Source organism: Chanodichthys erythropterus, chromosome 13 (assembly GCF_024489055.1).
Source record: "Chanodichthys erythropterus isolate Z2021 chromosome 13, ASM2448905v1, whole genome shotgun sequence".
Lineage (NCBI taxonomy): Eukaryota > Metazoa > Chordata > Actinopteri > Cypriniformes > Xenocyprididae > Chanodichthys > Chanodichthys erythropterus.
In genome coordinates this window covers 11432694-11459798 of record NC_090233.1, presented here as the reverse complement: position 1 = coordinate 11459798, position 27105 = coordinate 11432694, and the positions used below count along the sequence as shown (strand labels likewise).

General features: G+C 37.4%; 2 protein-coding genes across 3 annotated transcripts; both read left to right on the top strand.

The window, feature by feature from the left end:
• The first annotated feature begins 1207 nt into the window (after positions 1-1207).
• Positions 1208-2464, top strand: gsx1 (GS homeobox 1). Its single transcript, XM_067408043.1, has 2 exons — positions 1208-1586; positions 1701-2464. Exons 1-2 carry the CDS (start codon positions 1208-1210, stop codon positions 2051-2053), a joined length of 732 nt encoding a protein of 243 aa, XP_067264144.1. The 3' UTR covers positions 2054-2464.
• Positions 2465-10242: 7778 nt separating this feature from the next.
• On the top strand, positions 10243-19546 carry abhd10a (abhydrolase domain containing 10, depalmitoylase a). Of its 2 annotated transcripts, none has more exons than XM_067406988.1 (5): positions 10243-10374; positions 10885-11068; positions 14742-14853; positions 15133-15270; positions 17082-19546. In XM_067406988.1, exons 1-5 carry the CDS (start codon positions 10290-10292, stop codon positions 17421-17423), a joined length of 861 nt encoding a protein of 286 aa, XP_067263089.1. In that variant the 5' UTR covers positions 10243-10289; the 3' UTR covers positions 17424-19546. The 2 variants fall into 2 exon arrangements, with proteins under 2 accessions (XP_067263089.1, XP_067263090.1); XM_067406989.1 differs by lacking the exon at positions 10243-10374 and adding an exon at positions 10497-10708.
• The last annotated feature ends 7559 nt before the right edge of the window (positions 19547-27105 follow it).

The window sequence follows — 27105 nt, the reverse complement described above, 5'->3', positions numbered from 1 at the left end:
GCAGGGGCTTTCACTCGCCGTGCATTCGGGCCCTCAGTGACAGAGTCGGCTTTGTGCCACTTTGTCCGCCGCTGTCACACACTTTAATTCGAGCCTTTCTCTCTCGCATTGAAAACTCTCCACAATGACATTCAATAAGGGCTGGGAGAGTGAAAACCTGGTTATTTTTATATATTCCTTCCCGGACTCTGCGGGGGCCCGCGCGCAGGAATTAATCACTGTTTTTTAACCTCATCGCTTTGAGGTTGTGACGCGACGCGTCTTTTTTTTATATATATAAAGAGAGAGAGAGGGAGACTGGAAATGATAGACTACATTTGCCTTAGAATTCATATTTTAAAAGTTCTTATTGGGTTTGGATAGGCTACTCTGTGGGATATAGCACATCCAAAACAGAGGTTTGCATCTTCGTTAAACAAAAGTAAGCTACCTGCGTAGGTAAAATAGTACATTTAAACATTAAAAATAACACCCTAAATGAAAATATCAAGAGATCTATATCTGAATTCGAATTTTTGGTTTCAGAAACCAAACTTAATCAGATTTTGACAGGTGCTTTCTATCCACATATAAATAATATTTTAATATCTCATGTAAATAGGCTGCACATAATGCAATCTCATGTTTATAATACCCCTGAAACACTCTCTCAGAAACATTTCTAATACTTGATGATGGGCTGAGCTGCAGGTGGAACCGGGCCGATGAGCCTCGTGACGCACGTCATATGCACCGAATGTCTAATGAGTTCACGCTGAACAAATGACGAGCCTCTTTGAATGAAATTAATTAAAAGAGCAATAGTGTCCATGTGATCGCGTGAGAAAGAAAATAAAGTTTAAAACGACACTAAAGAGTAATAGTATAAAACGAGGGGAATTTTTAAAAGGGAGAAGGGGCAGTACCGCCTCTTGCAGTGTGGGTGGGGCTGACAAGAATAGACTACATTATGCAGTTCATTTAGTTAACAAGTGAAATAATAGGGAAGCGTGCAGAGTGAATGCCGAGAGAAAAGGCACAAAACCCTATTGAGGGCTCTCAGCCGCTAGTAGCGTAACCGTCACATGGGCGAACTGGCTCTCCAACTATTTAAGCAGGAACACTTTCTCTTCAGCACCATTCTGCCATCCAGCCTTGGTACGAGACTGACAGCGAGAAACTTTTCAAAACTCTCAGACATCAGGTGAAGACACACAGGGCTGCCAAGATGCCGAGATCCTTTCTTGTGGACTCCTTGATTTTGAGGGAGAACAGCGAAAAGGGAAGCGAGAACAGCCCGCCGTTGTTTCCTTACGCCGTGCATCCGTCTCATCCTCTCCACGGCCTCTCCGCGGGCTCCTGCCACTCTCGAAAGGCGGGCTTGCTGTGCTTTTGCCCGCTGTGCGTCACATCTCAGCTACACCCGTCGCCTCCAGGGCTACCGCTCATCAAGGCTTCCTTTCCTGCCTTCGGCTCCCAGTACTGTCACACCGCGCTATCCAGACAGCACACCGCTTCCAGCGGTGTGAACCTCAACAGCGGCTCGGGGTTATACCAAGCCACATATCCGGTTCCAGATCCACGACAGTTCCACTGCATATCCATAGGTAAGTGTCCAATCATCATCATCATCATCAAAAAAAAAAAAGTCTACTTTTGTAACTTCTTTACTGTTTTAATTAATGTCACTCACATCAACAACTTCTGTTTCTTTCCAGCAGAGAATAACAGCAGTCAACTTCAGAGCAGCAAGCGCATGCGCACCGCGTTCACCAGTACGCAACTCCTGGAGTTGGAAAGGGAGTTCACCTCCAACATGTACCTTTCGAGACTTCGGCGCATAGAGATCGCGACTTACCTCAACCTGTCCGAGAAGCAAGTCAAGATCTGGTTCCAGAACCGCCGCGTCAAGCACAAAAAAGAAGGCAAAAGCGGCTCCCACAGGACGGGCTCGCACAACTGCAAGTGCTCGTCGTCGCTATCCTCCGCCCGGTGCTCTGAGGAAGAGGATGACCTTCCCATGTCACCTCCGACTTCAGAAAAAGAGGACGCAGATCTGTCCGTTAGCCCGTGAACTCTTGCTGACCACCACCTCAAAAGACTCTGTACGCCACGCCAGTGGAACCCTGAATGCAGCCAAAAACGCGACGGTCTCTGCGCGCGCCGTCACCTGTAAATAGCGAGAAAGAAGGAAAAAAAGAACTTTATATATGTGCGGGGTCTGTGTATCCCTTTAATGTTGTATATTTGTATACATGTTCTATGTTTGTAGTTTTTTTCTGAAAACAACTTAGTTCCGCATCCAAATACATTTCCTGTCACCAAAAGATTTTAAAATCAGTGATATCAAAATGAGCAAAGCTGAAATTTACCTACTTTTTCATTTGTATTTGTATTATTTTTTTGTATTATTATTATTGCTTTGTTTGTTTGTTTGTATGGATGGTGAGTACAGGGTAGCTTTAAGCACATTTTGGGGACAGAATGGAAATATGGGATGTATCTGATGTGTACGTCACTTTAGTGACAGAATTTGTAATTGTACTTTTATCGTAATGAGAATATTTATTTATTTAAAAAACCTTAATGCTGAAAATAAAGAATATTTCTTAGTGACAAAATGTTGTCGCGTATCAGTTGGGTTTACACACATATACAACTTGTCATATTAAATTAGAAAGCAACAAAAGCCACACATGACTTTCTTTCTCTCTCTTTTTCTTTCTTTCTAAGAAGACTGAGCCTTCTAAGGTTATAAGGCTGTATTGTTCTTCTGAATCGTAACAGGTTTTAGTAATAATCTGCGTAAAGTGACTCATTTTAATAGTTCAGCATCAGACAGAAATCTCAGAAAAGCGTAATTCCGAAATGGCGGATGAACATACAGGAAGTTCTGCGCATCTTCGTGCAATATTGAAAGTAATCAGTTCTGTTTCCACCAAAACATTAACTAAATCATGACTGCAAGAATGTGTGACGCTTTATAAATGAGATGGGACTGCAGTGTTAATATATATCCTGGGGAAAGTATCCATAAAACGTGCCCGATAAAAGATTGTTTTTAAATGCTATAGCGTGCATGTTTACATGTAAAGTCTTCCCCACGGGAAGTAAACCTCGAGGCGTAATTTAATGCTCACCGAGATGAGCAGCGCGAGTTGAGCGCGCGCCAACGAGTTTTAAAAAACATTTATAATGTCTTTAAATGGAAGAAATAGTGATGTGTGTTGAAGTAAAGATAAAAACTGATAAATAGATTTCGACTCGTTATGAGAGTTTGGGTGCGCGGCGAGTATGTGCGCTTATCTAAATCACAGTATCACCGTGCTCCTCTATTTACAGCTCAAGTGCATCGGGATCGATCTCCGTCAAGAAGTCCAAAGAGACACGTATTCATCTGTGGCATTCCCTGGGGACGCAGCTGAAAGCGCCTGGTGTCCCCCGGGCGCGGGGCCTCTCCGTTAAACACTGAGCCCTTTAGCGCACGGTTCTTAACGGTCTCGTGAGAGCGGGTTAATAAAACCCAAAGTAGTGTATTAATACACAGACAATAATGCGCAAATGAATAAAATATGCGAGTCAACGAGACAGATTAATCGATGTTTATATTTAAATTTATTTAAAGGGGTCCAGGCGGACACTTGGTGATGATGATGGTGATTGTTGTGTTTGCTTGGTATAAAACGATTATTTCATTTCAAAATTTTTATAGCTTTTATTTGTGAATTGGTCATTTATTTTAAAAAAAAGGGGGAAAAAAAAGAAAAAAAAAGTAAGTAGTTAATAAAATTCTTTTTGTTGTTGTTGTTGTTCAAGGTTTCCAAAATAAATGAAACTGATATGCCTGATAATTTAAGGGAAAAAAAACATGCAGGCCTGTGTTCTGTGAAAATATATATTTTGTCATTTACGTGACAATGGCGGTTTCCCATGACTATTTTTCATGTTCTTCACGCGCAGCAGAACTGGAGCTGCTCAGGTTTAAAGCACCGCCACATTCTTGGATACAGGACTCGATGCGCCCTACTCCATTACCGTGGCGCTTTAAATCTTCATTTAAATGACTGAATTGCTTTTAAATGTTATTTCCTTTGCTGGGAATTTATCATCAGCTATCGGTGTCAACAAAGAAAGGGTCTGGTAAGATCGGCGCATTTACTAAATTATTCCAGTCATTGTGCCTTCGGGATCCCGGATCGCTCTTTGGAAACTCTCGTTTAATTGTTCACTTAAACATTTTTAACAAAACTCTAATATTTGCATTTGTGAAGATATAGGATTAGGCCATTTTGTTAATTACACCATACAGTCTCATTTTGCACCGTGCGTCCTCTGCAAAAGCGCCCTTTATCCATTCAATAGCCCGGGGGTACGCGCGCCCTGGGGGAGTTTTAAGCCTGTACGGTGCTGAAAATTCTCAATTTATTTATTCTTAATTTTGCGCCGATCAATTCATTGAAGCAAAAAGGGCTACAGTGTCTTTTTAGGGGAAGAAAGGCGAATTGTTGACGTGACCCTGACAGGGGCTGCTGAGAGGGCTTGCCTGACGCTCGAGGGCCGCTTGAGTCAACAGACCCCCATCTAGCAGACTCGCCCTTGTCTTTCTTCCAACTAATTTTTCATTTACGGCTTTTCTTAGACTTGTCTCTTATCTATCAGATTAAAAGAGCAGCTTGTAACAAATCAGTCTGCCCGATTTACAAGAGCATTAAAAGCGGACAAAAGAGGCAGGCCGTCAGTACCTGAGTCTGGTAGACGGTGAGGCGCTGCAGCTGATTCGATGAGTTGAAAATGCGCACGAAACAAAATACTTGAATCCTGAAAAAGAGCCTTTGTATGTTTCTTTAGAAATCAAGCAATTCTGCATGACAAAGGACAATTAATAAGCCGTCTTTTCACGACCAGCAGCTGGTTTCCCTGTCAAGGAAAGTTGGAAAAAATTCGGACTGAATGCGCGCAAAAGCCCTTTGCGCGCAGACAGCTACCCAAGGTGACCCATTTGGCACAGTTAAAATAAGCAGGCTGAGGCAAAAGCGAGGGAACTGTCAAAAACATTTAAGCTGGAATATCTTGAAATTGCAAATCCCTTTATGTGGAGGGACGCTGCCGATCTGGGTTAGACGTACAATGGAGGTGGTTAAGTTGGAGAGGCTTTGGAAACGGACACGTGGCCTCTCAATGAGAGCTTCTTGGGAATCGCGTGGCTCGCAGCGCGTCTACAAACTTTAAACGAGGTTTAAACTCGATATTTTCTCAGATACTAAAAGCACACTTTAGCTATAGTTGGAGTTAAAGATGGTACGACAATAATAAAAAAAACTCAAATATACTATGTTAACGTTAATAAATGTAAATTTAACGATTAATCCTCACGCGGCTGAAGCATCTCCCTTTATCAGCTTCTTCGTAAAAAAATATATAGCCTATGTATATATATTGTACAAGACTCGAAATCTCAAAGTCAAGAATTCAAACAAAACTCTTAATTTTAATTAAACATCAGTTATTTGAGTGTAAAATGCTTTAAAATGTAAAACCATTTTCCTCTGGTGGTTTGTGGATACGTTTTGTGTATAAGGATATAACTGAAGGTTTTGACATTTTTTTTTATTCATTTGATCTAAATCTAAGACTTTTTCAGCGATAAACAGCCTTTCTTTTTCTCCATGCTTGGTAACAACGGAAACTCGCCACTTTTTGAAATAAGTTTTAAAATGAAGCGATTAAGAATAAATAGTCCTAAATTATTAGTCCTATCTCGATGGTGACTATATATACTACTTTAATGGACACATAGAATCTGCTTTGTTTAGCACAAGTTTCACCCAGGTTTGCGCGTACAGAAACATCACACCTTTAACTAAACATCTAATAAGACATTCCCAGCGCAAGATGCCATGAGCTCACAACAACAAGAGAAGAGCGTGACAGACTTAACACAGAGCAAAGCATTTTAAACTCAAAATGAATTCAGCGAGCGTTTTACTCAGTATCACACAGTTTGATGTTGTTCATGCAGAACTGAATCACTCCATATCACAGAGACAATGCGAGGGAGAGAGACTGCTATTCGAATCTGCACCTGCAATGTCAAGAGGTCGAGAAATAATGAACAGGGCTGACTTAGAACTGCGCTTTCAAGTGTTAACTCTTGTAAACTGATATAAAGAGACAAGACATACAATAATGCTAAGAGAGAGAGAGAGAGAGAAACACTCGCGTATCCGCCTGTATGTTTTCAGCGGCGCTTTCCAAACTTTCACAGCCTTCTAAATTCTCTTTTTGATTGAATTTTGCACAGTTAAACAGTTCCAGCCACCTCCTACCCCCGGTGCCATTGATGTCTTTCTGACCTGATAAAATGCGCTTGGCTGCCGTCAAATGGGCCAGCTTTGCCTGTTCACATTTAAATATGGGAATTAGTCATGAGCCCTGTCACAAGCAGCAGAAATTGCTAAATTGTTGGCCTCTTTTCAGCGACGAGAGCGCTGGGGTCTGCATTCATTAGATTGAATTTAGCGTCGAGGTGAGAGACCTCTGTGGCTGTCTTTTACCGGGATGTCATAACAAGGAATCGTTCTGGAAATGAGGGGGCGTGCGCAAAAGCGAAGAGGAGGGGGTCGCCGTCGTCGTCGGGCTGAAGCGGCATCATTTCGGTTTGAAGCGGATTCTGTCATTTAGTTAAACAAATTAACTCACAAACACTTCTGAGGGTGGGCACAGTGTATTAGTCAGGCATGGGAACATAATTAATGTAGCTCGTGTCACTTTCAAGAGCTTTTGATAGCCGACCGATAGTTAGATATCATCCACTAAATCCTAGCAAACCACATTTTTAATGACAAAATGTATATTCCGGATTGCAGAGCGCCACATGTCACGGTTAGCCACTTCACAAGAGTCTCTCTCTCGATTACGCCCCCTCCCCGGGCCCTAAAGTTATTGTTGCTACTGCAAAAAAAAAAAAAAAAAAAAAAAAACATACATTTATAAAAAACATTATTTTTTAAAAAAATCTTATTTCTTTTTTTAAAACAGCAAGTTTCCATTAACTGTAGTAACCTTGGAGGATAATACGATTACCTACCGTGGCAAAAAGGTCTGTCTTTCTCTCCTGCTGACTACATTCATAAAGCCACAGAGTTAACTAAAAAGTTTTTAAACCAGCTTCACTTTGCATGCAGAAATATAAATGAAGTTTTTCTATATAGACAGAAATATAAAGTTAATTCAGATATTTAGAGATAATAACTTTTAACATCAAAGATAACGCAAGTTTTGAACCTCACATGTAATACTTATAGCCTAAATGTGTCTGCCAAACACTTTATTTCTAATAGGGAAATGAGGTGAAATCATTAATACCTGAATAGGCTGCTGTCATTCCCTCTCAGTGCCCAGTATCCATCTCAAGCTGAGAGAGGAACGTCTGATTATGCAGTGGAGTTGCAGCGCCATCTGATGGTAAATACAAATGTTACATTATGGACAAGCTGCACAACCACAATCGGTTGCCCCTGATAGATAGATAGATAGATAGATAGATAGATAGATAGATAGATAGATAGATAGATAGATAGATAGATAGATAGATAGATAGATAGATAGATAGATAGATAGATAGATAGATAGATAGATAGATAGATAGATAGATAGATAGATAGATAGATAGATAGATAGATAGATAGATAGATAGATAGATAGTTTTTTTTCTTTAAAGGGTTAGTTCACCCAAAAATGAAATTTCTGTCATTTATTACTCACCCTCATGTTGTTCCACACCCGTAAGACCTTCATTCATCTTCAGAACACAAATTAAGATATTTTTGATAAAATCTGATTGCTCAGTGAGGCCTGCATTGACAGCAAGATAATTAACACTTTCAGATGTCCAAAAAGCTACTAAAGACATATTTTAAACAGTTCAATGTTTGAATCAGTGGTTCGGAGCATGTATCAAACTGCCAAAGTCACATGATTTCAGTACCGAGGCTTCGTTATGTCATAAGTGTTTTGAACAAAATTTCAATGGTTCACATGACTTTGGCAGTTTGATACACACTCTGAACCAATGATTCAAACATTGAACTGTTTTAGTAGCTTTCTGGGCATCTGAAAGTGTTAATTGTCTTGCTGTCAATGGAGGCCTCACTGAGCCATCGGATTTTATCAAAAATATCTTAATTTGTGTCCTAAATGAAGGTCTTACAGGTGTGGAACAGCAGGGTGAGTAATTAATGACAGAATTTTCATTTTTAGGTCAACTAACCCTTTAAGATTGTTCGTAGCTTTGTTTTACATAAAAAAACATAGATTGGTCTAATCTGATATCAAAAAGTAAGACTTGCCTCTTGACGAACTGCTAGTTGGTCTTCTATATCTTAAAGGGATAGGTCACCCAAAAATGAAAATTACCCCATGATTTACTCTCTCTCAAGCCATCCTAGGTGTATATGACTATCTTCTTTCAGAGAAACACAATCAGAGTTATATTAAAAATATCCTGGCTCTTCCAAGCTTTATAATGGGAGTGAATGGATTTATGATTTTGAAGCCCAAAAAAGTGCATCCATCCATCATAAAAATAATCCATACAATACGACTCCAACAGGTTAATAAAGGCCTTCTGAAGTGGAGCAATGGGCTTTTGTAAGAAAAATATCCATATTTAAAACTTTATAAACTATAATAACTAGCTTTGGGCAAATGAGTGTACACATTGAGTTACGGAGGGAGTGTAACCCCTGACGCGATTTATGACATATGATGAATAGCGTAAGCTTATAGGTGAGAATAGATGCCTCTCACGGTTCAAACAAATAGGGCTGTGCAACAAACTCAAGCTCTTCTTCTCTTACATTGAAATCATTTGGCATTTCTATACAAATTCTTATTTTAGACCTCTTGTTCATACATTTAATGCAGTTGTAATTGCTTTTGAATGCGTGATCCATTGGGTGTTTTCGCGCATTTAAAGGATTAGTTCACTTCAGAATTCAAATTTCCTGATAATTTACTCACCCCCATGCCATCCAAGATGTTCATGTCTTTCTTTCTTCAGTTAAAAAGAAGTTAAAGTTTTTGTGGAAAACATTCCAGGATTTTTCTCCATATAGTGGACTTCACTGGGGTTCAATGGGTTGAAGGTCCAAATGGCACTTTCAGTGCAGCTTCAAAGAGCTCTACATGATCCCAGACGAGGAATAAGAGTCTTATCTAGCGAGACGATTGGTCCTTTTCTAAAAAAAAAAAAAAAGTAAAATTTATATACTTTTAACTACAACTGCTCATCTTGCACTGTGATGAGCCACGCATTACTTTGAAAGGTCATGTGTGACATAGTATCGCAGTAGGGCGAAAAACTCCATCTCATTTTCTCCTCCACCTTCAAAATCATCTGATATTGTTGTTTTACCTTTTTTTTTGTAAAAGGCGTTTGAGTTACTCTTTGCACGTTCGCTTTGTAGACACTGGATCGGTACTTCCGCCTACGTCGCACATGACCTTTCCAACAGATGCTCTGCGGATCACAGAGCAGTGCAAGACGAGCATTTATGGTTAAAAAGAATCCTGGAATATTTTCATCAAAAACCTTAATTTCTTTTCGACTGAAGAAAGAAAGACATGAACATCTTAAATGACACGGGGGTGAGTAAATTATCAGGAAATTTTAATTCAGAAGTGAACTAATCCTTTAGTGCTAACTCGTTTTCAAATGCGTGCTCGTTTTCTGCTTTCAAATTTGCTCGCTTTCAAATTTGCTCGCATGGCCCATGAATGCACCCCCTTGGCACCACATACCCCCCCCCCCCCCCCAATATTAACCTCATCAGACGTTACTTTTCCGCCATATCTTGATGCGTTATTATAGTTAATATAGCTAGTTATTATAGTTTATAAAGTTTTAAATATGGATATTTTTCTTTCAAAAATCCATCGCTTCGCTTCAGAAGGGTTTTATTAACCCAATGGAGTCGTATTGTATGGATTTCTTTTATGATGGATGGATGCACTTTTTTGGGGTTCAAAATCATGGGCGCCATTCGCTACCATTATAAAACTTGGATAAACCAGAATATTTGTAAATATAACTTAGATTGTGTCCGTCTGAAAGAAGATAGTCATATAGGCTACACCTAGGATGGCTTGAGGGTTTTTTGGGTGAACTATCCCTTTAATATAATGGCTATGTTTATGCAGCTGTGTCGGTCTCCACGGCAGCAGGAGGCAGTGATTTGCACTCAGGTCTTCGTCTACTTCAGATTGGATTCTTGTCTCAACCTCTGTGTCTCCGCAGAGAGCGGGGCAGAATGGCGTCAACTGTGCTCAGAAATTGCTCAAAGGTCCTTAAAATAAACGTCCGGCAATTCACCATTCTCCCGCACGTTACAACGGGTAAGCAGAGTCCTTACGAAGCGAGGTTATGCAATGCCTTCGATGTGTTGCGGCCAGGGGGCGTAAATGATGGAGGTGTGGCCAGCATGATAGAGTCCACTCAACATAAGGAACGAGTTTCACTTTGATGTTTTTCACTGTAACGTAAAAACACAGGCGATAATAACATTTATGATGTCTTGATGAAACTCTTCGATTTCGTAATTTAAGATTGAACTCTGCTTAAGTGGAGATAACAAGGCGGAAGAGTGCAAACCTGCTGTTGAGATGGCTGCTGAAACACCTTCATTCGTTTTTGATATCCTCTCTAAGCGCCACCAGCTACAGTTATCAAGTTTGTAATAAAGAGTGAAAGTGAAGTGAATAAAATATATCTAGAACCTGTTCGTGCAAGGAAGAAAACGCATAGTGTTTTGTAATAGCTTTTTTTTTTTTTTTTGTATGCCTAGCTTTCAGGCTTTACTTATGCATGTAAATAATATTGCACATTTTGTTGTTGTTGTGTTTTAGGTGTTCGACACAAGACCACGATTCAGTATGCTACACGGCCTGATCTACCAAAGCTGGCCTACAGGAAATTGAAAGGGAAGAGTCCTGGAGTGGTTTTCTTGCCTGGTTTTGCCTCACACATGGGTGGACAGAAAGCAGAAGCATTAGAGGAGTTCTGCAAGTCTTTGGGTCACTCATATCTCAGGTACCTCACTAGAGATGGACATTCTGAATTAGTTGTTAATCAAGTACAATCAAGTATTCCTTAAAAATGAAAATATGAGTTTAAAAATCTGGGGGAAAAATTACACCGATCCATGAAGACTACTAAAATAAAACGCTGTATTCTGCTGCCAGGCCAGTACTTTGTAAAGAAACACTGAGCACCTACAGACTGAACATGTCATGGTCACCGTTTTTGCAAATTAACACACAGACAATAATTGTATCATTTTAAAAAACTTACACAAATTTCACAAGTTTCCATTTTCAGCTCCCCAAAAAAGCCGTTGTCGTGTAAATGAACGGCCAAAATGCATAAAAAGTTTTGTTGAAAATTTTTTTCTCAGTGCAGTTAAGTGCAAACCCTGCCCAATTGCTGATCATAAAGATTCATTGGTCATGTCCATACTAACCTCTAACCTTAACTTAAACCCTAACCTTAAAGGATTAGTTCACTTTCAAATAAAATGTTTCTGATAATTTTACAAAAATACAACTGCAAATACCAGTAAACTGACTACTGCATACCTTAGTAAATCATGTTTCTTGATTCATTTAAAGGCACATTATGTAAGTTTTGCCACTAGAGGTCGCTTATTCAAAACAATAACAAAGGTGTAGCTTGATGACAGCATGAATGAGTGTGGAATTATGGGAGTTGTCGTCTTAACCTCCACAGGCGGTGGAAAGCAATCTAACGGGACTCAGGCAGAATCATGTACATGGCAGTGTTTCATTTACAAAAACTATGACGAAAAATGTTCGTTGACAGACTAGACGATGAAAGACGACACCAATATCATTAAACGATAACTGTTACTAAATCAACACATGTAATATAGTTGACGAAAAAAACTTTCCCAAAATCACTCTTTTGAAATCACTTTTTGTTTTTGTCGAATAAAGGAGACAAAACATAACAGACCATTTTTAAGAGCGTTCATGCTTATGGTTGCCAGATTTCCAGAATGTAAACCCCAATCAGAGTTTTTCTGTTAAAATAACGTGTTTTACTTAATCTTTGCAATCTGGCAACCCTGCACACACACACTCTCTCTACACAAAGCGCGGATGATCTGAAAACAGAGTTCAGCGATCTTCATTAAATACACAACATTCAATCAAATGACCTCATCTTTTTCGGTCAAAACTGACAACAAGCCAGCAAATCGTGCTACATTACTGCTGTTTTTCACAATATCATGCCTTTGTACAGAACAAGTAGCTTATAGACACAGACTGCATAGAGATGTAAGATTACCACTCTCTTCGATACAAAAATATACTTCTGTGAGTTAATTTTTAATGTTGATCATATTATACCATCAAGAATATTGCCCGAATATAGTTTCCCGAATATTGATTTTATACAACTGTTCAACAAACAAGGGTCATATTAAAGGTGCCCTAGAATTAAAAATTGAATTTATCTTGGCATAGTTGAATAACAAGAGTTAAGTACATGGAAATGACATACAGTGAGTCTCAAACTCCATTGTTTCCTCCTTCTTATATAAATCTCATTTGTTTAAAAGACCTCCGAAGAACAGGCGAATCTCAACATAACAGTCGGGATCATTATTATGTACGCCCCCAATATTTGCATATGCCAGCTCATGTTCCCAACATTATGAAAGACATCAGACAAGGGCAGGCATTAACGTCTGGATTTGTGCACAGCTGAATCATCAGACTAGGTAAGCAAGCAAGAACAATAGCGAAAAATGGCAGATGGAGCAATAATAACTGACATGATCCATGATATCATGATATTTTTAGTGATATTTGTAAACGGTCTTTCTAAATGTTTCGTTAGCATGTTGCTAATGTACTGTTAAATGTGGTTAAAGTTAGCATTGTTTCTTACTGTATTCATGGAGACCAGAGCCGTCGCCATTTTCATTTTTAAACACTTGCAGTCTGTATAATTCATAAACACAACTTCATTCTTTATAAATCTTTCCCACAGTGTGTAATGTTAGCTTTAGCCATGGATCACAGCCTCAAATTCATTCAGAATCAATGTAAACATCAAAATAAATACAATACTCACATAATCTGACGCATGCATGCAGTATGCATGACGGACACTTTGTAAAGATCCATTTGAGGGTTATATTAGCTGTGTAAAATTTGTTTATGCACTGTTAAAGGCAAGCATGAGCTCTGTGGGCGGAGAGCACGAGAATTAAAGGGGCCGTGCAGCATAAATCGGCTCATATTTAATGATGCCCCAAAATAGGCAGTTAAAAAAATGTATAAAAAAAAATCTATGGGGTATTTTGAGCTGAAACTTCAGACACATTCAGGGGACACCTTAGACTTATATTACTTCTTGTAAAAAAAACGTTCGATGGCACCTTTAAGTGATGTACATTTTAAACAGTATTATCAGTATTTTTGCTCTATTTTGCAGCAAAAGCCACAGCAGAACTGCAGCACACAAGCTGTGTTTCGTGAACGAATCTGCAGCTTTGAACAAATCGCCAATGATTCAATGACCCATTCATAAATAAAGCCACTTGCTTTGATACTGAATGAATGAATGACTTGATGATACACTCATAAAAACAGTGACTTACTGCCACATACTGGTGGTTTTAATGTAATATTTAAAAGCATCACTTCGTTTTTATCATCAATGTATTTATTGAATTTTTCTAAATTTTATTTAAAGCATAATTTATTTTATAAAGGTGTTTATAAAGGTAAAAAACTGCTCTGGCAAAATCAATTTAAGAGGGCAAATACTGAAACCGTGTAACTGCAGTCAAGAGGGTATATGCAGAAGGATGTTAAATCCCTCAGGGGTACGACACTAGAAAGTTTGAGAACCACTGAAAAGTGATATGTAGAAGTGCACAAGTGCTACTGCTAAGAGTGCAGTGTCAATACAGTCTGTTACCTTGATTCAAAATTTTCTTAAGCTTAAATGAATTGGTCCGAAAAGAAAAATTATAACTATTTTGTCTAAAGACTACATAAAAAATAGCTATCAAAATTAATGTTGGTAACTGTAGTTTGACTAAAAGTAATGACTTAATGCTTGACAAAAAGTGCGATGACTTTTCATCTGACTTTCCCGTTTTTTAATGCTTATGTGGTGCAGTTAACAAAATATATAACATTGTTCTAGTGGTTTTTTGAATATTTTAATCCAAAAATCTTACAAATAACACCTTTAAATCAAATTTGTAGTATCTTTATTCCGTCATTGTCCAGATTGAGCTGTAGTGTCGCACACGTTTTAATAGGCCTCTTGCAACACTGAAAAGAACGTTTGTAACACAAGACAAAATAAAAAACTGTTTTGGTCTCATCAAAGAGTGGTGACTATAACTTATAAACTGGCAACTTATAAACATTAGACCTAAAATTATAACATAAATCTATTAATCCAGTTACTTACCATTTGACTGAAGAATCTGCAATGATACTTTAAAATGGTAGGAAAAGTTACATCACCATCTAGAAAATGGAAATGCATCCTGTGGAACCAGAAGCAGGGATAAAAGATATCCCCTCTAGAGGTGAAAAATGAATGAGCAGAATGGGCATGGCAGGGAAATCAGAGTCTATTATCAGTGTACAGTATTTTCTCTATCCACCTTGACATTCAAACTCTAATGCTATTCTGAAAAATGTTCTTCCTTTAGGTTTGACTACTCTGGCTGCGGGTCATCTGAAGGGGAAATGGGTAACTACAACATTGGTGCCTGGAAGAAGGATGTACTCTATGTACTGGATGAACTAGTAGAAGGGCCACAGGTGAGTGGATTAACAGCATTACCACACTGGAGAGTCTTGATGGATTGAATTTTACCAGGAATCATTTATTGTCAAATATGCCTTCAGTTAGTTGAATACAAATGAATCAAATTATATACATAACCAAACTGAAATCAGCCCTAGTACAGACTACTTTTTGCCATCAGTAACCCATGTTCACTTTGTTTTTTCCCTATTAAAAGGTTCTAACAAGTGTTTGGAAGTTGACCTGCTTTTTTCTTTTTCGCACCAATTTCTCTTTCATGTCACTTTCTCAAGATCCTGGTGGGCTCCAGCATGGGTGGGTGGCTGATGTTGCTAGCCGCTCTTGCACGGCCAGAGAAGACAGCTGCTTTAGTGGGCATCTCAACCGCTGCAGATCACTTTGTCACAGCCTTCCATGCCCTACCAATAGAGGTGCGAAAGACTTCAGTGACATCTTTGGAGCATTTTAAATATTGATAAATAATAATAATGCAAATAATTTGATACAAGTTTTACAAATTGTGTAATAGCATTACTATTACCATGGAGCGCTGCAGTGACAATGTATTTTTGTAGGCAAACGTGGAAGTTAGCCTACAAAAAAAAAAAAAAAAAACATTTTTTCATTGGCTTTTGGATTATTGGAGAAATAAGCTCTGTGATCAACAAAAGTTTATGCTTCTTGCACATTTTTTCACAATGATAATCTTCACAAATGAACACAACTTTTATCAATTTTGAAGCCTAAATTCAGTCGCCAGTAGTAAAAAGCCAAACTTAGGCTATAAACAAAGTACACCACAGTCACATGACTTCAACATCACTAAGTTTTGGTCAGTCTTTATTTAAAAACATTTTCTCTGAAAGGCTGATTTGTTATAAATGAGGCTGTGAAAGCGACTAGCGAGTAGATGAGTTTATCTGTTCGGCGGATGACGTTTAATGTCCCCGACAGCAGCTGCCTTTTTTCATGACAAGTAATTCATGACAAAAAAAAAAATCACAAGAGGGTCAGTGTTGCCATTTTCAATTAAAAGTAGCTAAAGCCTGCTCAAAAAGTCTCTAAATGTCACTAGATAAAATAATGCGGCACTTTACATCTGTTTTCTCTCCTAATCCGTGCTCACATATCCTTAGCCTCATAGCGTAATTGCCCAGATCATATTTCAAAGGCAGATATCACAATTTGGCCAAAAAATGACTTGGGCAATTATGCTATGAGGCTAATGATATGATATTTTAATGTAATATATAGCCGAATGTCCAATAAAGCTGTTCTCATTTGCATATATTCTGCCAGATGTCGGAATGAGTATGATATAGAGACTGACTACATGTTAACCAGCAGTCCAATGTTAGTATTTCAGACATTTAACCCAAAACCCCAAAAAAAAAAAAAAACATTGATTTTGATCATTGATGGAAACTGAAGTGCTAAAATAAAAACTTGTTTCCGGGTTTTGGCCTCAAAAATACATCATCCCTGCACCACTTTATTGCTCATACTTAAGAGTTTCGACATGCAACCCTCAGCATGTAAATGAGAGTTTTACACTTAAAGGGATATTTCACCCAAAAATGAAAATTATCCCAAGATTTACTCATGCACTATTTGTTTGAACCGCGAGAGGCGTCTACTCTAACCTTAGCTTACGCTACTCCAACATCATACGCTGGAACTCGACTCTCTTGTGAATGCTCATGAAGACTGTTACCAGAAGCTAATGATTAGAGTTTATAAAGTTATAATTATAGAAATTTTTCTTACAAAAATGCATCGCTTCGCTTCAGAAGGCCTTTATTAACCCCCTGGAGCCATATGGATTACTTTTATGATGGATGGATGTACTTTTTTGGGCTTCAAAATCTGTCCCCCTCATTTACTCCAATTATAAAGCTTGGAAGAGCCAGGATATTTATTTAATCCAACTCCGGTTGTGTTTGACTGAAAGAATAAAGACCTATATACCTAGGATGGCTTGAGGGTGAGTAAATTATGGGATAGTTTTCATTTTTGGTTGAACAATCCCTTTAATATCTCCTATACTAGTAAGCATGCAACACTGCAAAAATTTGTACCAGGGGTTTAAATGTTTATTGTAAAAAAAAAAAAAACCTAAACAAAAAAACAAATCATTGTAAATATTGTTTATTTTCATCTTTATACATGGTCAGTTTTTTTGAGGAGGCACTGCTTTCTTTGCAACACTCCTGATCCAGATCTTCTTCACCTATTTCATTAGACAAAGAAGGAGATAGAGGAACAGGGCTTTTGGAAATTCCCTACCAAGCACAATGAAGAGGGTTTCTACACTCTAAGCTTGGACTTCCTGAAGGAGGCGGAGAACCACTGCATACTCCACAGCCCAATGCCCGTTTCCTGCCCCGTTCGTCTGATTCACGGCCTCAAGGACTCTGATGTACCCTGGCACGTCTCCATGCAGGTCGCAGAGCGGGTACTCAGCAATGACGTGGACGTCATTTTTCGCAAACTTGGGCTTCATCGCATGTCCGAGAAAGATGATATTAAGCTCATTGTGTACACAATTGATGACCTTATCGACAAATTGACCACATTAGGGTGAAGAATGAGCGTGAGGACAATGTGAAAGATGGACCAGTTGGGATGGGGAAAGCAGTGTACACAGGTTTCTGGAAAATGGAGGTAGATTTTATAGTGATGGAAGCCAAATGAATTGAAAGGGATGTCAAAGTGAAAATTCTCATTTCTTTTCAGAGCCATAGCCATTTCTTTGTTCTCTAGAACACCATACAGTGAGTCTGTTTGATTCATGTGGTCTATTCCTTCAACATTCACCATACGATAGCTTTGTTTAAGGGACAGGCCAAAATTTTAATAATTTTTCACTGAAAATCTTGCCTTCTCCAGTAGTTCCCAAGTAGAAAATTCCTCATAACCCAATGCAATGTGCCAACTTTGAATATATAGAATGAGATTTAAAAGCTTTGATGGGGCAAGAATTTCAGTGATAAATCACTTCGGTTAGGCTTTACAATAAGGTCTCATTTGTTAACATTAGTCAATACATTAACTAACATGAACTCTTTTTTTTTTTTTTTTACAGCATTTATTAACTTGCTATTTCACAGTGCTTTACTGTAAAAAGATACAACTTTTGATCTATTATATTAGTAAATGTTGAGATTAATATTAACTAAGATTAATAAATGTTGTATTGTTCATGTTAACTAATGTTAACAAATGAAACCTTATTGTAAAGTGTTACCATCACTTCAGTCTGCTAAACCTTTGTAGACAAAGCAACAAGAACTCCACATGCGTCTTGCCTTGATTTTTAGTATTGTTTCCTATTTTAATGTGATAATTCTTGTAATTCTATAACCTGTAGGGCCTTATTTTGTTTTCAAAGTTTTGCAAGTAGCACAACACCATCTTTCATTTAATTTGGTGCGGATTTGGTTACTGTAGCTGACAGTGTCTGTGCCTTGCATGTCTTTATCACTTCCAGTATAACACACTTCTGAAGAACATTGTTTTCCCTCACATCTTTAGTGTTCTTCAATCTACCAGTGAGTCCCTTTTATCTTGTTGGAGTTTTAAATTGGTTTCTCCTGCATGTTATCTAATGTGCTGATCATTCAGCACACCTGGGCACTCTATATGATGATGACAATATGCAGATTCTATTGTGAGCTTTATTGTGAACTCGGAACAGAGCGGAAGATCGTGAACAGTCTTGGATGAAGAAAATATTATATAGATCTTATCATAGAAGAAAAGTAGTCCAAAATAAGGCTTAGATTTGGTGTATTTGTGTTTTGTATTTGGCATCATTTTTGTTGTGTGTACCTGAATGAAAGAATAACTACAGGATATTTTTTTTTTGTTGTGCAAAACTGCATGCAAAAACGGAACAGAATGGCTAGAGTTTGCTTTTAATATAAAAAGGTAATCAGTTAATGGGACAGAATATTTAAGCATTTCGAATTACTTTAAGTTCTCTGTTTTGTGCACAGACAATGAAAAACTTACAAGTAGAACATTTTTTTTTTTGTTGTGCTACTGACTACAAGATCAGACTAGATTGATGAACAACACAGTAGTGTTATATAAAGCCAATTATTTGGAATGTGAGAAAACACTAGGGCGGTTTTGCTGATTTTTATTCAGTTTGACCTCTTTGTCTGTTTCAACACCTGATTTTTCTCCATGCACTATAGCATTGATGCAGCCACAGAACAATAATGTCAGTGTCTATCTTTCATGAGCCTCTTTTCTCTTCAAATTGTCTCATTTAATATATATACTCAAAAATACTATATATATTATATCTCTATTTGAGGTTTTTTTTTTATTTTTTTTTTATATATACTGCTAACTGTTGTATTATATGTGTTAGAGTATCCATTAATAGTCGGATGGCGATTCTTCTAGTGACAGGTTTTGTCTTCCTTTTTTATTTTTAGGGTTTGGTGCACTAACATCCCCACATGTTGAAAACCACAAGTATAGTCACCCTTCTCTTCTTTCTGTCAGCATTATAATTGTTTTATTAAGTCTCATTTATTTTGTACATGTAGGCCTTCTAAGCCAAATTTCTGTTAGCTCATATTAAACATTTCAAAATGTTATAAAATTTAAATGCAACATATGTGTCATGTTTTCAAATGTGTATAAATCTGTCATGTATAAAGATAGGTCTTTTCATTATTAAACTGCAGCTATTCGGAGGCATTTGTTTTTAAGTTTCTTGTCTGTGCTTGTTTTTCTGTAAATCTATGATATTTTGTATCCTAGTCAAAAAGGTTCACTCTAATTAAGTGAATTCTGTACTTGTGAGCTGTACTCAATATTTGAGACCTGACCTTAAATGGACTAGAAAATAACATTAGTGTATGTTTGGATCAGGTAAACCTTATGTTATGGGGACTTGGATTGGATATAGGAGGGAACCAAGGAGTCCATTTCATTGATCGTGCTTATAGGCAGCAACTGTACACCAGGGAAGGGGACATGAATGTAACTCATCTCCACACTGTCAAATTCCACTAAAATCCTCAATGGGACAGCAATGGGTGCTGTCTCTCGCACCTGGTCAGACACAAAAACTGGCTTGGGCTCTGGCTCTAGGGTGACCTTCTCTATTAACAACAGGTCCTTGGCGGACACTGGCTCTGGCCCTTTACTCATGTTAGGCTCAATCTGGTTCTGGGTCTGCGGTGGGCACTGGCTTTGTGTCCATGGTGGGTTGGGTAAAGGGCTGTCTGGGCTCAGGGTCTGTGGCAGTCATTGGCTCTGGCTTGGTGGCAGGTGTGAGGAGTGGTGGAGAAATACTAGGGAGGAGTTCCAAGGCAGGTGGTGTCTCTGACATGAAGACCGATGGCACTAGGAGGACTGAAGTGGGCTGAGGAGGCTGCGATTTGAGGAGCGATGGTGTCTTCTTATACTTCTACTGTGAGAAAGTAGATATCGTTCCTGGGGTGGATCATTACAGGTGGTAGTTCCTGCTGGTAACCGTTGGAAGAGATCATTATCCAAACCACTCCTGAAGATGGTTTTCAGGTGTTGTAACTCCAAGACACAAGGTAAGGAAGCTCGAGGAACTCCTCCACATAGTCTTCTAGAGCAGTTCCCAAACCTGTCCTGGAGGACCCCCAGCCCTGCACATTTTGTATGACTCCCTATTTCTGACACACCCATTTTAGGTCTTGCTGTCTCTACAAATGAGCACATGAGTTAAATCGGGTGTGATGTATGAGGGAAACATACAAAATGTCCTCCAGGACAAGTTTGGGAATCACTATTCTAGAGGGTGGCCATCTTGTGAGAGGGAGAGGAACAGGTCAGCAGGGTGGACAGGTGAATACTCAGGATTCATCACTGTTAAGTTGTTGGTCTGGTCTTCTGTCAGGATAAACCGGACTCAGAGACAGATAGAACCAATCCAAACAGTTGTTTATTGAACAGATGGGATAATGGCACAATTCAGGTGAGTAAATGGCACATAAACAGTCTGAATGAATGCTGGTTGATAACTTAAATTTCTTTTCATTGTAGGTTGAGAATGGTGATGATGATGGAGGACGTGGATGAATTTTATCCTGGTGCTGACTGGGATGCTGATGGAGAACAGGTGCGTGTGATGGCCAAGTGAGGAGTGCAGGTGAGGGACAGGAGGGATGCTGGGAAATGTAGTTCCTGACTAGTTGACTAAACTGGTGAAGATGGGCAGATGGAGAGCATACATGACAGTGTGTTTATGTCAGAAGTGTTCTACATCTCAATAAATGCTACTTGACTTAATATTTTGTACATAATCCAATGACATTCATGTATTTTAAAGTGTGGCTCACATTTCTAGATACTTTTGGGATCACTATACTGGGCTGCGTTTTGCAAAAGTATTGTAAGCCTAAATTTATCTATTGTTATCTATGATCAACTTAGGCTTACAATGCTTTTGGGAAATGCAGCCCTGGTCAGAAGTTTAAAAAATTCAAATGTTTTAATGTTTTTGAAATGTTTTTGCTCATGAAGGCTGCCTTTATTTGATGAAAAATGCAATAAAACAGTAATATTGTGAAATATTATCACAATTTAAAAGAATATTTTTTAAATGTAATTTATGTGATGCAAAGTTATATTTCAACATCATTACTCCAGTCTCAAGTGTCACATGATCCTGATTTATTATTTTTATTAATGTTGAAAACCATTTTTGCTTCATATTTTTGAGGAAACTGTGAAACACTATCATTCAGAGGTAAGAATAAATAAAAAAAAAAGAAAAGAAAACAATTTTTTTTTCAGCAAGGAGGCATTCAATTGTTTGGAAAGTGACAGTAAAGACATTTATAATGTTAAAAATATTTCTATTTCAAATAGATTTTCTCTATATTCATCATAGAATTCTGATTTTTTTTTTATCACCGTTTCCACAGATATATTAAAAAGCAAATAAAGATAAAAAATGATGAATAAGAACCATTATTAATATTTTAGCACTAATAATAACTGGTAATATTTGAGCTGCAAATCAGCATATTAGAATGATTTCTGAAGGATCATGTGACACAACAGAAAAAGTTATTTTAAATGTTTCACCGTCTTGTATTTTTAATCAAATAAAAGCAGCATTGATCAGCAGAAGAAACTTATTTCAAAAGCATTTTAAAAAATCTGAATTATTCCAAACCTATCTGTATTTGTGTTAAACTGCTATATTTACTTGTGTGAATGTTATTGCTGTTCTAGGTGAATAGTCATTTCAGTGGTCATGGTTCCCACAGAGTTGTGTATTCAGATATGTTCTGAAAGAGTCTCCTGTTCCCTCTCACACCACAGCTCCACATTCTAGCAGCTGCCTTTCGTGATCCACGCTCTACAGACTTCTGCACAGGTAAAACTCACAGCAATGCTCGAAAACTAGAGTTTCAGCAAACCTTGTGTAAAAAGTGATAGCATAGGTCAATTTAAGTTGCCTTCATATAGTTTGTGAGGCACATGACTACTCAGGGCTGCATTTCTCTAAAGCATCGTGAGATTGGTGCCAATGGTTCTATGATTTACTCAGGCTTACTATGCTTTTGAGAAACCAGCCTGGTCATATTTTGACATTTTCTTCTATTTAGCAGCTGAAAGCTTTTTTTTTTCTTTTTTTTTTTTTTATGAAGGTGCAACTTCATAGTTGAGGCCAGAGTTGCTTGTTCTTGGTAGACATTTCTTTCTAGCTGTTGTTTGAGGTTTACTGTACATTTCATAATTACTTTGAAAGCACTTTATTGTATACAACTCAGAGTAGTGTTGAGCTAATTTATTATTTTAGACAAAATGAGTGTAACACTTTACAATAAGGTTTCATCTGTTAACATAATTTAACTACAGTAGTGGCCAAAAGTGATGTTTGTTTTTGATGCTATAAGTTTGATTAAACCATCAAAATATGAAGAAAAAAATATATTTTTAAAATATTTTAAACATGAGGGAAGCACAAAACGCTAAACTTGGTTAAGGTATTCATCTGACAAAATAATCTGGCAAAAAAAAGGCAAACTACAGCCACAGGTTCATTTTTACTATACAAAAACTGCATAGAAAAACAAAGCATACACTGACTACATTACTAATATTTAGTTAGTTCTCTCTTGTTTTTACAAGCGTTCATAATCTTTGTATGACTGCATGGCCAAAATGATTTCCACACAATTTGGCATGTGTTCATTGCATTATTATCACAAATAAAACAATTGACTCCAAGCACAACTATGAAATAGTACATAATATTTAAAATATTTGGGTAAAGATGTCCTATAGGCTGGGCATCACTTTTGGCCACTATTGTACATTGTAATGTGAACTAATGATAAAAAATGATTCAAAAGCATTTATTAATCTTAGCTAATGTTAATTTCAACATTTACTAATACAATAAAGTTAAAATTAAAAGTTGCACCTGTTAATATTATTTAATGGCATTGACTGAGCCAAAAATGGACAGTTGCATTTATTAACAAATGTTAACAAATACTGTAACAAATGTAATGCTCTTAGTTAGTTAATGCATTAACCAAAGTTAACTAATGAAACCTTATTGTAAAGTGTTACCAAATTAGGCTCATGTTTTTTGTTTTTTTGTTTTCATTCAGAGTAGATATATTTATCATCACCATATTGTTTTATTTAGAGAGCACAGAGACACTTTCCCTGCTTGTGCACAGATGAAAAGCATGAAGCAGATAGTGATTCTGATGACTCTCATAAGTGGTGAGTTTGATTTTGCCAGTGTATAGCAAGGAACTAATCATGAATTATGTGCATGTAAATGGAAACTCTATTTGACTTATACAGATAACAAATGAATAATTGATTTTTCACATAGGTGTGTTCACCGCTCCATTTGTGAAGGGGGAGCAGGCCACGAAATTTTTACGTATAAAGAGACAGTCTGGCTTCTGGGATCCCAGTTATTCTCAGAACCAATGGGGTTACACCATACAAGAGCAGGTGAACACTAGCAACCTATCCACAGCCTCAGATTTGATATGTTGTGTTAAAGGGTTAGTTCACCCAAAAATGAAAATAATGTAATTCATTACTAACCCTCATGTCGTTCCACACCTGTAAGACCTTCGTTCATCTTCAGAACACAAATTAAGATATTTTTGATGAAATCTGATGGCTCAGTGAGGCCTCCATAGCCAGCAATGACATTTCCTCTCTCAAGATCCATTAATGTACTAAAAACATATTTAAATCAGTTCATGTGAGTACAGTGGTTCAATATTAATATATTATAAAGTGACAAGAATATTTTTGGTGCGCCAAAAAAAAAAAAAAAAACGACATTTCCAAACACTGCTTCAGGAAGCTTCGGAGCGTAACGAATCAGCGTGTCGAATCATGATTCGGATCGTGTGTCAAACTGCTGAAATCACATGACTTTGGCACTCTGAACTGCTGATTCAACACAAAAGATTCATAACGCTCCAAAGCTTCAGCCATCACTATATAAGTCGTTATTTTTTTTTTTTTTGGTGCACCAAAAATATTCTTGTCGCTTTATAATATTAATATTGAACCACTGTACTCACATGAACTGATTTAAATATGTTTTTAGTACATTAATGGATCTTGAGAGAGGAAATGTCATTGCTGGCTATGCAGGCCTCAAGGAGCCATCGGATTTCATCAAAAATAACTTAATTTGCGTTCCGAAGATGAACGAAGGTCTTACGGGTGTGGAACGGCATGAGGGTGAGTAATAAATGACATTATTTTCATTTTTGGGTGAAATAACCCTTTAAAAAGGCTTCCATTGTTCAGCTGATTATAATATTTGTACGTACAGTATAAGTGAAATCAAACCAAAATACATCTATCACTTGCTTTGTATTTGGAACCTCTAAAAGCTATAGCACTATTTACATCAAATAAAAAGAACTCTCAAGGTTTTTTTTTTTTTTTTGCAGCCTGCAAAAGGTTCTATTTGTTCTATTTTGAGGTTCTAAACCTTTATGTTTTATATTTACCCTGTATGTTTGAATTAAGAATCAAAAATCTCTTTATACAGCCATTATTTAGTTATTTAAATAAGGTGCAGTACGCGATTTCTGAGAAACTGTTGATTTTTGAAATCAACCCAAACAAACACACCCTCCCTTCATTGCTCCGCCCCCACTCTTGCGTTGCATGTTCATGAGGTTTGGATGTCTATTCATCAGTCTCTCCTCCCCCATTATGAGTGGACACACCCCTTACTGCTGATTGGCTACAAGTGTGTTGTACTGCTTGGTCTGATCCACTTTCAACAGCATTTCTCAGAAATCACTTACTGCACCTTTAAGTCATCAGCAGTCAAAATGTAATTACAATGACATAAGGAAAGTGATTAAAACATATTAAAGTATAGTGCAATAGGTAAAAGTATGAAAAAAAAATGTTTCTAATGAAATTAAAGATGCCGTAGAATGAAAAATTGAGTTTACCTCGGCATAGTTGAATAACAAGAGTTCAGTACATGGAAATGACATACAGTGAGTCTCAAACTCCATTGTTTCCTCCTTCTTATGTAAATTTGATTTGTTTAGAAGACCTCTGAAGAACAGGTGAATCTCAACATAACACTGACTGTTACGTAACAGTTGGGATCATTAATATGTACGCTCCCAATATTTGCATATGCCAGCTCATGATCCCAACATTATGAAAGGCATTAGACAAGGGCAGGCATTAACGTCTGGATCTGTGCACAGCTGAATCATCAGACTAGGTAAGCAAGCAAGAACAACAGCGAAAAATGGCAGATGGAGCAATAATAACTGACATGATCCATGATATCATGATATTTTTAGTGATATTTGTAAATTGTCTTTCTAAATGTTTCGTTAGCATGTTGCTAATGTACTGTTAAATGTGGTTAAAGTTACCATCGTTTCTTACTGTATTCATGGAGACAAGAGCCGTCGATATTTTCATTTTTAAACACGTGCAGTCTGTATAATTCATAAACACAACTTCATTCTTTATAAATCTCTCCAACAGTGTAGCTTTAGCCCATTAGCCACGGAGCATAGCCTCAAACTCATTCAGAATCTGATGTGAACATCCAAATAAACACTGTACTTACGCGATTAGACATGCTGCATGACGAACACTTTGTAAAGAACCATTTTGAGGGTTATATTAGCTGTGTGAACTTTGTTTATGCTGTTTAAGGCAGTTGCAAGCTGGGGGGCGGGGGGCACAAGAATTTAAAGGGGCCGCAGCCTGAATCGGCGCATATTTAATGATGCCCCAAAATAGGCAGTAAAAAAAAAAATGAATAAAAAAAATCTATGGGGTATTTTGAGCTGAAACTTCACAGACACATTCAGGGGACACCTTAGACTTATATTACATCTTTTGAAAACGCGTTCTACAGCACCTTTAAGTACATGATTAGTAATAATATTACTGGAATATATTACTGTTTATGTGGCAGGCAAATGAATACTGGACTGATCTGAGAGCAAATGCTCAATACTACATGGACATGGGAATCCTGGTATTTGACCGTTCTGTGGCTGAGTGAGTACCATGATAAGATTGAACAGAAAAGTACAATGCAATAAAACAACAAAGAAATTAAAGTCTTTTTTTCTCTCCATAGTGAGAACAGTAGGCTCTACATGGATATGCTGAGGAATGTAAGAGCACAGCTGGATGCACACACAGGCCAACAGTGATTGATATGGACAAAACCATTGACTAATTGAGTCAATGGAGAGTGCTGAGGCTGCTTTGCTGATCTAAGGGATGTGAGCAGGACAGCAGCCAATTTTTTTTTTTTTTTTTGCATAGAGTTCTCTCAGAGATTGCAATTAATTAGTTTGCAGAAATGCTTTTTATACAGTGTGCAGTATGGAGGACTAGGAGAGCCACTTTAAAATAAAAGAAAGAAATTGGTTTATTAAGTAATTATTAAATATGTATGAGATAACAAGAAAAGTGATTTGCAAATGCATTAAATGCATTAAAAAGTTGAATTAAAATGATTTAGCAATTCATTATTTTATTTTATTTTTATATTTTTCTCAAAAAAATGAATATGTTTATGTTTTCAATTTGAACATTTATTTATTTACATTTTTAATTGGTCATTGATTTCTTCATTTTTTTTTTTTTTTAAAGTTTCAAAATGAAAATTTGTATAGTGAAATACTCGTTTGGTATCGCTTACTGCCATTATAAAGCTCGGATGCGTCAGGATATTTATTAATATTTCTCTGATTGTGTTCATCAGAAAA